The sequence below is a fragment of the Pelophylax lessonae genome (genome assembly GCF_965119305.1).
Source record: "Pelophylax lessonae genome assembly, chromosome: 6".
Taxonomy (NCBI): Eukaryota; Metazoa; Chordata; class Amphibia; order Anura; family Ranidae; genus Pelophylax; species Pelophylax lessonae.
This window is the reverse complement of record NC_138773.1, coordinates 179506725-179519796: the sequence shown is the minus strand read 5'-3', so window position 1 is coordinate 179519796 and position 13072 is coordinate 179506725. Positions and strand designations below refer to the sequence as shown.

At 42.8% G+C, this 13072-nt stretch overlaps 1 protein-coding gene across 1 annotated transcript in view; it reads left to right on the top strand.

Annotated features, from left to right (window-relative positions):
* WDR75 (WD repeat domain 75) overlaps positions 1-13072 on the top strand; it is a 108711-nt gene that overhangs the window by 94698 nt on the left and 941 nt on the right. The window contains exon 20 of the mRNA XM_082260715.1: positions 6706-6800. Coding sequence (XP_082116841.1) covers positions 6706-6800 — 95 coding nt within the window. The remainder of the gene's footprint in view (positions 1-6705; positions 6801-13072) is intronic.

The following is a 13072-nucleotide window of genomic DNA, read 5'->3' as shown; positions in this document are numbered from 1 at the left end:
GATGATTTAGGCACATGATTTGGAAGCCTTGTCTATGTGTTCTAAGTATTTATATTGCAGGACAAATTTTGCAAACTTTTACATTAATCTTTACCCTGAGATTGTGGGGAAAAGAGGAGCACCCAGAGGGAACCCATAGACTCAACATATAGAACTTTTCTGGCCTTCTCTATTATGAACTATTAAAGCTCAACTGTAGATATTTTTTTTTTTTGTGTGCATTGAGGAGAAGGGTCAGAACCTCTGTCAGGTTAAAATTGCTATATTACACATTAGGATCTGCCCTCTCTTCCTCTCCAGGTCCCCCCTTCAGGAAATTGGGAAAAATCTTCTCAAAGGGGATTAAAATGTAAATACATGACAGAGGTTATGGCCCTTCCTCTGCTGCATCCAAAACATTAAAGACCTATTCGGATACTGGCATGCAGTAAAAATGCATTTTTACCACAGTGCGTGATAACGAATGCACTGGAGTGCCATTCACTTTGAATGTCACTCCAATGCACTGTACAGTAGCTGTCTGTGGATAAATGCACTACCATGCACATGGCAAGTGTTGCGTTTAAAAAAAAAAAATGCATGTTCAGTTTTTTTTTTCTTACGGTCATTGACATGGACACAGCTCTTTTTTGATTCTTGACCATAGGGTTTGAAGCGCCACCTACAAGAGTAGGACACAAGGCTGAAAAAGAACACTGCACCGCCTCCGGGTAGCCCTAGCTGATATAAACCCGCCCCCCACTGAAGGCAAGCCAGTTATTTCTGCCTAGTGTTTCAGAAGTAAGGACCTAGTTCCCTGCTGGGACCTGTGATTTTCTAGCCTCTTTCCCTTTTTTTTCCTGGGATTTGTTCCTGCAGAGCTCTTCAATCAGCAGCCGGGCTGGGCGACAGACTCATTTGGATCCAGTGGTCACCCCAGTCTTGCCAACAAGCGCATGCAGACCTTTAGTTAAGCGCTAGGTCAGCTGCGACATGGATTCGGGCTAGCGGTGAGTTAAACGTCTTGCAGGGACACACATGACCAGTTGCCGGAGTCTGCCACATTGTTACCATGGCCGACAGCCTCCAATTTGGTGGAACGGAGGATCTGTCATGGGAGCCTTACCTGCATGCTCTGCTGGATCAGTAAGTAGGTGTCCCCTCCCCTCCTCTGTATGCAGTGTGGGGTGCGGGTACTCCTGGGGTGATTTGGCCTGTGGGGTCCCCTCTGGCTGCTGATATATCCTTCTGTCCACCCTGGCTGGGCTCCCTCCCCTCCATCTTGCCGGTGATCCTCCTCCTAGGCTGGATACAGAGTCAGACTCTGTGTGGTGGTTTGTGAGGCATGGTCAGCACAGCAGCATCCACAGGCGGCATTCATGTTGACACCCACAGCACACCCCCCTGGCGGTCGGGTGGTGGTGAATCCTCCCTGGGGTCTCTAGTTCTCTGCTGTAGTCGGTGTGTGTGTGTGTGTGGGGGGGGGGCGGTGTCCTAGTTTTTGGTGATGCCTTGCTTGAGTGGGTGGGCCATATGGAGTCTTAAGTGTCTGCTCCTGATCCCCTTAATGGAGGCAGCCGGTTTCTCAGGGTCCTCTTTCCAGCTAGATGTGCTGTGGGTCCTGGAGTTGTTCATCTTCCAGGTAGAAGCAGCATTTGAGCGCAAGGCGAGCAGGAAATGCTCTTCATTGTCACCTGCATCTTTGGGCATTTCTGAGCCTGAGTTGGCCTTCCGCTGCTGTAGGCTCTGCATTTTCTGCAGACTCTGAAGATGCCTCCCCTGATTCCTCAGACAGCGAGGTTAAATCCTCTGCCCCTGTAATCGCACAGGGGGAAGCGCTGGTTACTGACTGTATTGATTACTTCTGTGCAAGAGACATTTAAAGTTAAGGACTCTGCTGAGGCAGCCTACATGCCTTTCCCCTTTGGTACACGCTAACTGGTTAGTTCTGTTTGGGTCTACCATTTTAGCCTTTTCTTGTATGCAATATTTATTCATTGTATTAAACAACGATGTTGTAAACTAGTTAACTCATTTTAAAGTTTCGGGACAAACAAATTGGTTGTATGAATATATTAAAGAAGGGATGGAGGCAGATCACTGTGTGCACAAGGCCACATTCTATTTTGGTCTTTTTAGGTTTTTCCTTAATCCGCATACTTTGATGATTTTATTTGCAAAGATTGTAAACCTCTGAAGCTTCCTTTTGTGGTTACAAATTGTTTTGTGGTACGTTACTACTTTGAGGAGGCCCTTATAAAGAAGTAGATCTTACTTTCTGTGGTGGATCCCCCTATTTTGAGGTTGAATAGAGCAGCAGTGATAGTGGTGGAGGGGTCTCCCTCCTTTAAGGATCCTGCAGATCGCTGGGAAGAATTGGTTGCCTGCTCTATTGTTTCATGGGTGGGGGGTCGTCTCTCCTGGTTCTTGGGCCCATGGACGTCTCTCATTCCAGGCAAGTGGGTCTGCGAACTGGTTATAACAGGTGACAGGGTAGAATTTCTTTATCCAACAAAAAAAGAAACCTTTTCCCTTCAATGTTTGCCTTCCATCATTGCGCTTTTGGGTCATGTGCAAGGCAGTGCAGGGTCTGCTGCGCCAGGGAGGGATAGTCCCTGTGCTCGAGCCAGAACGCTTACGGGGTTTTACTCCAACCTGTTCAGTTCCAAAAAAGGACAGGGGTTACACAGTTTATGACCTCTATGGCCTTGAATTGCTTTGTGTGAGTGCAGAAGTTCAAAATGGAATCCATCCATTCAGTAGCGGCTGTTATGTTGCATGCCCTGGATGTGGTTCAGGTGATTCAGATGTATTTGGCAGCCACAGAGTCTTTTCGGAGGTCAGACTCACTGTTATAATGGACGGGCCGAGAAAAGAGCTGTCTGCTTCTTCTGCGACCATTTCCAAATGGATCTGAAAAATGGTGACTCGGGTCTATTCTATCAGGGGTCAGGTACCTCCTTTCCCTGTAAGGGTCCTTTCACACGGCCGCTCCGCTTCTCTGCAAATCATCCTATTTTTTTTGCGGATGATTTGCGGACATAATGTAAGTCAATGGCATTGCGGATGTCAGCGGAATACCATCCGCTGACATCCGATTTTCTTCCTTTCAGTTCTGTTCCGTTTTTTGGAACGGAACAGAACCCTATTTTTTCATCCGTTCAAAAAACGGAAAGGAAGGAAAATCGGATGTCAGCGGTGTCATCCGCTGACATCCGCAATGCCATAGACTTACATTATGTCCGCATATCATCCGCAAACGGATGGGATGATATGCGGGCATACGGAGCGGATGACACATGTCATCCGCTCCGTAAAAAAAAAAAGTCCCGCAGCGGAGCTTTCACGCGAAGCGGCCGTGTGAAAAAAGCCTAACGGTTTTGCAGGCTGCTGTTTTGAGTGTCTGTTCCCTATTTGGGGGTGCATTGTTCAGGTTGGGCTCCAGTTGGTTTTTGTTGAGCTCCTGTTTACCTTGTTGGCTATTGTGTTTAGCCTTGGGATTTTTTTGTTGTCCCAACCCTCATGTTTGGCACTGCTTGGGGTCTATGGTTCTGAATAATGGAGAGCTGTGTCCGTCAATGAACGAAAGAGAAAATAGGATTTTTGATCTTACCGTAAAATCCCTTTCTCTAAATTCATTGATAGACACCGCACCCACCCCTCTGGACTTTTAAAACTTCTGACACTGCTTGTTACTAAACTGCAGGCCTATAACAGAGAGGGGGATGTATACCACCTAGCACTGCCCATAGGCATAGCCAAGTCTTTTTATTGCCTAATGTCCTACTCCTGTAGTGGGCAGTTTAACCCTATAGTTCTGAATAATGGAGAGCTGTGTCCATCAGTGAACTCAGAGAAATGGATTTTACGGTAAGTACAAAAATCCTAGTTTTGTGGCGCTCTCCTCCGGGCTGGCCTCTGCCCCCTGGATATTTTCCAAGGTTCTGGCCCCAGTCCTGATGTTACTGAGACAACCTGTCACGGGAAACCCCCAGTTATCTGGGCAGCCTGCTTCTGCGGGCAGACTCCCAGGCCACACTGACGAACATTGTGGAGATCACGATGCCCTCCCTGCAGGACTTTGCATGGCTTCTGAACCTCAAGAAGTCTGCACTGACCCCGACCAGGAGGCTGAAGTGTCTGAGCCTGAGTCTTGACTCAAAGCAGGCTATGGTGTTACTCCTGTCGGACAAGCTCTGAAATCTTTGGATTGCAGTTCCACTACTCTTGTACCAGTAGTCCTCCCCTGCGGCTTTGCACTCAGGCTCTGTCTTATGGTGTCTGCCTTCGAGGTGTATGCGGAATTCTGGATGAGAGTTCTGCAGAGGGAAATCCTGTTGATATCGGACAAGTCCCACACTTTCTTGGACAACCAGATTCATCTGGGCCTGTTGACGATGGCCTCCCTCTGCTTGGGGCTCTGCTTTCCTTCCCCACAGACTGGAAAGTCCTTTCCCCCTTCCACCAGATTGTAGTCACTACCGATGTCAGGCTAGGGAGATGTCCTGGTTTCGAGATCGGCACTAGATTGCTGAACTCTGAATGAAGCTCAGCTACCCATCAACGTCATGGGACTGCACTTGATCAGGCTGTCTCTGTACCATTAGGCGGACCTTCTCCAGGGGCTCTTGGTTATAAGCCAATTGAACAATGCCACAGCAGTGGCCTATGTCAACTACCAAGATAGAATAAACGGTGGGGACAACTGGAAGCTTCACGCATTTTGCAGTGTGCGGAACAGCATGTGCACATCTCAGGCATCAAGAATTGGCAGCCAGATTGTCTCAATCTCCAGACAGTGGATCAGGGGGAGTGATCCCTAAACCTGCACCTGGCTGCTGCTTTATCAGATCTGCCTATGCTGGGGGAACCCGGATGGGGATCTTCTGGGGCCCCGCCTCAACAGGAAGGTGTCAAGGTTTGTGGCAAGAGCACACCCATGCAATCCATGCAATCAGATTCTGGTGCAGAACAAAAAAGGGTCCTGCGCGACTTTGGTTTGAATGCGATGCAAATTCAGCCATACAATCTTTATGGTTGAATTTGCATCGCAGATATTGCATGTTATTTGCATAGCAGTGCTGTGTGGATCACATGCAATGTCTTCCATCACACCAGTGTGAACCAGCCCTAATTGGCTTGCCTATTACAGAGAGTGTTTATACAAGCTAAGACTGTCCATAGGCGGTGCTGTGTTTTTTCTGGCTGGTGTCTTACTCTTGTAGGTGGCGTTATAAACCCTATGGCCAAGAATCTCAAGAGCTGTGTCTGTCAATGAACTCCAAAAAAGGGATTTTACGATGAGAAACAAAAATTCAGTTTTTCTGCTTCATTAGGATGCACTGCCAGTCCATTCAAGTGAAGGGGATCTAAAAAGTTTGGGATTTAATCTACAGGTGCTGCACATTGCCTGATTAAAAAAATAAAAAAAATCTGAGGACATATTATCAGGCAGGTTATGATGAGACGACTAAAAGGAATCCAAAAGCTTCCTACTTTGCAGTGGAAAGCTCAGCAGGGTGTTCCTAAACCAGAAAATATCTGCATAACCTACTATGATTCACACTGGTTCATTAAGGGGCCTTTGGTTCCTTTTAGCCCACTTTTATAACTTTTCTGACCATACTTTGTCCATGCTCCCCAAGCCCTACTCCATAGAAAGTCATTGATTTCATGCACTGCACTGTTGGTGGCAAATAAGCCTGAAGCTATTCGTTGGGCACCAGTTTCTTTTATGGACAAGTGGTCCTACTAAGGCACTACTTGATATTAATGGGTGAATGACTCAATGTTTTCGTGCCTCAGGTTTGCCCATTCACTGCTCCTCATTGTCCAGGCTCATCAGCAAGCCTCCTCCCCTGTTACCACAGCTTCTGGTTTATGCACCTTTTTTGTGGGTTCCATCTGATATTGGGAACAGCAACTCCTCTTCTTTTTTTTTTTTTTTTAATTATTAGTTATGAAAAAAACATGAAATCAGTGCAAACCACAATAATCAAAGATAAATAAAATCAATACATGAATAAATTAAATAAATACAAGGCTGCAAGCAATCAGTGTTAACACAAACCACCAGTGAATAAATAAGTAAATATTGATGCGCCAAGCAATATTTATTTATTAGTTGTTATGACCGGTTACTCTGTCAGCAACATCAAACTTCTGATGAATTGAATTATGTCAAATGAAATGCGTTGTGACTATGATGTTTTCCATCTTCTGCTGTTGATTGATATATCGATAACTGAATGTTTCATATGAATTCTTTGACTATCTACTGAAATGTAACATATGTTCTGATGCTTGTCTCTGTTTTTATTCTCTTTTCTAATTATATGTTTGCAATAAAGGGGATGAATTTTACAATTTATATATTTTTTTTTTGTGTAACCTCCATAAAAATCCCAGGGGCAGTTGTTTTTTGACTTCCCTGAAGCAGCTCTACTTGGCTTTCAATATTTGTCTGTATCTGTGCTATTAACCAGTGGTTCTGCATTGTCAGTGACCCTGGGGGCATAAAGGAATGATTTGCATGGCCCCCTCCCTCTATCCTAAAATAAAAAATCTATTTTTGAGATTTATGATGAAAGTAAGACCTACAGATATTTGGTTTTAAATAGGTTCCAATTTGCTTTGCTTAATTCTTATTCTGAAATGTTAGCAATGTCCAAGTTATTGTGCAAATTTTATTTGACTTATTGGTTTATTTCTGTTTTTTGTTTTTAGCTCCTTCTTAATACTCCAGCTCATGTACTCCCACCTCCATCCGTTTTATGTAAAATGTTTGTGAATTCTTTATTGATCGCCAAGCCGAATATATGGTAACTACCTAATTTCTACTAAACTATTGACTACAATCTGAAGTTGAAGCTGAAATGTTTTATTTATTTTAAACAAAACAAAAGGAAAATACAGGTTTAACATCATTGTTTAATTGTTCACAATTTCCTCTGTGTTTCATGTTCTTTCACTTGAGGCTCTCAGTATGGTACCATAAGGAAGTGGAAGTCTAGTCTAATCCTATCCAATCTTAATCCTGCTCCTACCCCCATTCCAAGCTCTGTACTAACTATCCTGTAGAGGCAAGATGTATATACTAGCCTATTCACTGGGTGCTCTGGTTTAATCATATGCCCAACGGTCAGCTTCAGTGAAGCGGAAAGATCACTGTGCCTCCTCTACCCTGAAACCTCTGTCCATTAAAGGCTAGTTAGTATAGGGCTTAGAATGATGGGGAGAGCAGGTTTTGATAGGTTTAGACTGGACTTATTCTTTAAATATTTTATGTACTGTATAGCAGGGATTCCCAAACTACGGCCCTGCAGCTGTTGAAGAACTACACATCCCGTGAGGCATTGTAAAACTCTGACAATCACAGACATGACTAGGCATGATGGGAATTGTAGTTCCTGAACAACTGCAGGGCCGTAGTTTGGGAATCCCTGCTGTATAGGATGTAAAATGTAGAGCATGCATTCCGAGACGTTATTAGAAGATGCTGCAAATGCATGATTGGTTCAAGTTGATGTAGATCAGGAGTCTTCAAACTATGGCCCTCCAGTTGTTCAGGAACTACAATTCCCATCAGGCATCCATCATAGCTGTGAATGTCAGTTTTACAATGCCTCATGGGATGTGTAGTTCCACAACAGCTGGAGGGCCGTAGTTTGAGGATCCCTGATGTAGATAAATGTTTGTGTATTTAGGTAAATTTGTATATATGCTGACTTAAAATGTAGCAATTTTAATTCTATATAGGTACTATTTTCTAAGACCTCTATATGCATGAACTATCAGAATGTACCCAAAATGAAGGGGTTTTTTTACAGTCAGCCTTTCCATATACATCTAGATCAATGGTAATGTGCCGTAAGCTGTAGCAACAAACCAGTTTACTGTATTCAGAATAATGAAATATGCACTTGCAGTATATAGATTATTGTGCTTCATACATTGCTATTTGTCTCACTGAACAGCATGTTAGTGTATGAAACACTGTAGTAATAATTATTACATTAATAGTTATTTTGCTTATTCCCTGGCCGCCTTCTGTACCGAAAAAAACGAACTGTAATTAAAAATACCAGTAAGGATATTTACAATTTTTTTTGGGGCACTTGTGCACATTAAAGTAGAAGGAAAGGCTGTCAACAGACATTGACATTTACATCAGGGGTGTCCAACCTTTTGATTTTCCTGGGCCACATTGGAAGAAGGGAAATTGTCTTGGGCCACACATAAAATACACTAACAATAAGGATAGCTGATGAGCAGAAAAAGTCAGGCAGATCACAAGTTAACAATTACTGATAAAGATAATGTACCTATCTGAGCAATAATACTTAATTTGTTTTGTAATTTTTTATCATAAAAGTAAAAGAGGGAAACCTAAAACTAGTGTGATATTTGACACTGTTTTTGGTAAACTAACGCATCAATCTCAGGTTCAATGGATGTAGTAGCAATTCTCAAGGTGCTCCTCAGATATTTTGGTTTTAATTTTGCCCTTCGCATCCTTCATCCTTGAAAATAGTTGCCCACGAATATAGGTGCTGCTGAAAACGGGTGACATGAATAAGGTATTTACACAGCAATTTGTGATAAATGGCATGCAGTGCCATAGGGTGAATATGGGAGACAATATGTAAATCAGGAGTGTCCAACCTGCGGCCCACGGACTGCATGCAGCCCAAGATGGCTGTGAATGTGGCCAAACACAAAATTGTAAACTTACTTAAAAATGTGGATTTTTTGGGAATCATTTAAAAAATGCTTATACACTTTGTGAACACATGCGGCTGGACTTTAAAAAGGTTTTATCTTCCCAAAGAAAAATCCCCCACTCTTCACAATCGGGCCTTTTTTTTTTTTTTTTTTTTTTTTTTTTTTTTTCAGTTTTGTGCATGCAATCACTTGCAGACAAAGCTCTAGGTACTCTCCGTCTCAAGTACATAATAAAGCGGACCCAGAGCTCTGCGGTCACGTGATTCCCTGTATAAAAAAAAACTAAAAAAAAAAAGATAAATAAAATAGAACCACGAATAGGAAAAGGGGAGGAAACTAATTTTTATATTGGTTGGTTTGTAGTGTCCATTCCTGCTACTTTAATGAGTAAGTGCACCTATAGGATTATTTATGAAAGTCTCAACTAAGTTATATATTGTTGTAACAGGCCTGGAAATGGCAGAAAGGCCAGAAGACCTTGGTTTTCAGCCATGGATTACTGTCATTTTATGAACTTTACAAAACAAAGCTTAATTTTGATAGTCATCTCATTCCTGTAATGACTTTTAGAAATAAACATTTACACCATGTCTGGACATTTTGTAAATGTATGAGAAAAATATAAAAAAAGTGTCTGCAAATGGGAATTAACTCTGGTCAGAAAGAGTTGATCAGTTTCCTTTAGAAACAAAGCTCTGTTGCCTTACTTCACTAAGCCATTCTGGGTTTCAAACCAAATTAGATTGTGGACTTTTGTTAGTCATGGGCCCCTGCCACTGCCCATTGTCTCTGTCGTTGATGTCGGAGTAAGAGAAGGAGTAAAAGTGTACAGGCAGCGCAGAGACAAGAACAGCTTTAGGCTTAAAGCGGTTGTATCCTCACAACAACTAAAAAAATAAACCTTCAGGACAAAGGCATAATGAGCTAGTATGCATCGCATACTAGCTCATTATGAAATACTTGCCTTAACCGGTTGCCGACCGCCGCAAGTACATATACTGCGGCGGTCAGCCCTGGCCAGGCAAAGTGACGTACCGGTACGTCACTAGCCTGGGAGCCAATAGCGGGCGAGCGCGCGCCACCGGAGGCACGCTCCCGCCCCGGCTCGTTCACGGACACCTCAGTGCGTGGGACCCGATGTCCGCCGGTCACTCGCGATCGTCTGCTGTGAAGGGAGAAAGGCAGCCGGCTAATGTAAACAAAGCTGCCTGTCATTCTTCCCTGTGTAAAAGCACAGATCTAACGGTCCTGCTATGTAGGACCGTTGATCTGTGCTGTTACACACACAGCCACATCCCTGCACAGTAAGAAGCACGCCCCTAGGGACACACATAGTCACTGCATCTCTAATAAAGTTAACCCCTTCCCTGCCAGTGTCATTTTTACAGTAACAATGCATATGTACAGCACTGATTACTGTAGTAATGTTACTGGTACCCCCAAAAGTGTCAAAAATGTCAGTCAAGGGTCCGATCTGTCCGCCGCAATGTCACAGTCCCGCAAAAAAAAAAACGCAGATCGCCGCCATTACTCGTTAAAAAAAAAAAAAAAAAGACAAAAATCTTTCCCTTAGTAAACGCAATAACTTTTGCGCAAACCAATCAAAATACGCTTATTGTGATTTTTTTTTTTTTTTCAAACCTAGGTAGCAGAAAACAAATTGGCCAAAAATTTAAAAATTTGATTTTTACATTTTTTTTGGGAATTTCATATAAAAAAATTTGAAAAATATTGTTATTTTTGCAAAATGGTCGCTCTTTTTTTGATTATAGTGCATGATCAAAAAATCACACAGGTGATCAAATACCACCAAAAAGCTCTATTTGTGGGAAAAAAAAGTACGTCAAATTTGTTTAGGTACAGCGTCGCACGACCACGCAATTGTCCGTTAAATTCACACAGTGCCGAATCGCAAAATACCCCCTGGTCAGAAAGGGGGTAAAATCTTCCGGGGCTTAAGTGGTTAAAACAAATCCCCGACATGGTCGCCCGGACAGCGCTGAGGGAGCTGTCATGTTCCTCGGCGTCTCTTCTGGGTTCGGCGGCTCCAGCGCTGTGAGTGGCCGGAGCCGTGATGACGTCACTCCCGCGCGTGCTTACTTTCCGGCAAGGAGCCTTCAAAGAGCTCTGAAGGTCCGCCCGACCGTGCAGGTTTAGGAGATATTCATTTACCTGTAGGTAAAAGTTTAAAGGCAGAGTATACTACCGCTTTAACAAGAAAAATTGAGTTGATATCCCTATCGGTGCTGTTGTATTCATACCAGAACCCCAAATAGCTGATCTATTTTCTTTTAGGAATAAAACTGTTGCCTTATTTCATTAAGCCAAATTAGATTGAGGACTTGCTTATCATGGGCCCATCACTGCCGCTGGCATTGGAGCAAAAAATGGAGCAGCAATGTAAGGCAGCACAGCAGCAATAAACAGCTACAGGTCTGTTAAGACCAAAAAAGAAAAGGTTTTTCACTTATCGTTTAGAAGTATCCTCATAATCAGCAGCACAAGAACACTAACACCATAGAATGTTCTCTCTCCACGGCAGTTGGTCTGCAGATCTCCTTGGGATTATGCACAAGGGGATGCACTGGTTTAAAGATATAAGCACGCAGAGGAAAGCTCACAACTAGCGCAATAAAACCGTTTATTAACTGAAAAAATAAGCAAAGCTGAATGCACTCTTAGCCAGCTCAGGTGCGCGTCTTTCTTTAACAATCCCACACTGGTCACAAAAGGATCAGGCCAGACCAGGGATATAATGTGTGCCAAAACATGCTTCTCATTCCTTTTGCAAACTGCAGAGCTTGCAGAGAACAGTTGGTTTGTGTAATCTTGATGGCCATTTCCTGATCAAACTTCCCGAGTTGCCATTGCAACAGTGCATTTCATGAGTGTGTCCCCCTTTCTCAAGTCTGCTAGCACCGACAGTCCCGTTGTTTAAAATAGGGGCAGCAGGAGCTCAATTTTACACATTCCCAACTGTTCATATTGATAGCTTGGGTAAAAGCCCTGCACAGTAGCAGGGGGGATGGAATTCCTTGACCTTTTGGATCGCTTAATTTAAAAACTAGGTTAAAAAAAAAACAATCAACTAAATTAAATACAGTATATAAATAAATTCTTTACAGAGTTACGGTTGTGGCAGACTTGACAAAAGGGGGACATGCCCCTGAAATGTGTAGTCACCATGGCAACCCAGAAAGCTTGATCAGGGAGTGGCCAACAAGACTACATATGCTGACAATTTTTTCTCTGAGCTTCGTAGTGGACCAGGCTCTTGTCAGGAGTTGAGTGTGATCCTTTCCCTGGTTTGCCTGCACAGTTTGCAAAGGAAGTGCCCTGATCCTTTTGTGCCCAGTGGAGGATTGGTAAAGGCGCACACCTAATCTGGCTTATGTGAGTGCATTAGTTTTGTATTTTTTTTTTTTTCAGTTAATAAAGTTTTTTTTTTTTTTTTTTTTTTTTTGCACTAGTTGTAGTCTTCCCTCTGTGTTTCCTTCAATCTTACAGGCCTGTTTAACACCTGTAGGCTTAATGGGATAAAAAAAATTATTTCCCTCTTCCCGCTGTTAGCCCACTGTCTTATTATTTATATTCAAACAGTGACTGCATCTGATACTGCTTTACAAGGGAGAAAAGAACCATACTTGAATGGCAACAAATACTTTTAATGTCCTTTTTTTTTTTTTTTTTCTTCTTTGAGTCCTAAGATAATAAAGTTCAAGAACCCCTGCACTAAGCTGTAATGTATACGTTGTTTGCCATAAGTATTTTTTGTTTTCACCTGTCGTTGGGTCCTATTGCTAAACATAAACATGCTAACATGTGCGTTAAAGTGGGAGTAAACTCCCATGCATGAATTTTACCTATAGGTACTTTTAAATATCTCCTAAACATGCAACGTTTAGGAAATATTTACTGTACATGCAGCCGGTGATGTTACCAGCGCATGCACTCTAAGTCCCCGGTCACACCGGTAAGACTTCAGATACAACACGCAGTTTTACAAATCGTGCCTGAAGTAGCATCTAATGTTACTATCGCTGTGTCCTAATAGGTAGGATTTATAGTAGTACGATTTGAGAAGTAGTTCATGTATTACATTTTCAGGACTTCAGCATGATTTCACTGCCATAGACTATAATGTAAATTGTGCTGCAAATCATACCAGTGTCTATATCTGCACTACTTGACCCTGAAAGAAGTTAAATATTACCCTTTGCTAGTTAAACTTTCGTTCCTCAATATGACATGGACAGCCCCTCTCACTGAAGTAGCACTGAAGTCGTATCAAATTGTTGCAAATCTCACATTAGTGCTGAAGTCAAGCTTTAAATTGCACCACTTGCAGCTGGTGTTAGCGCAGGCTTAA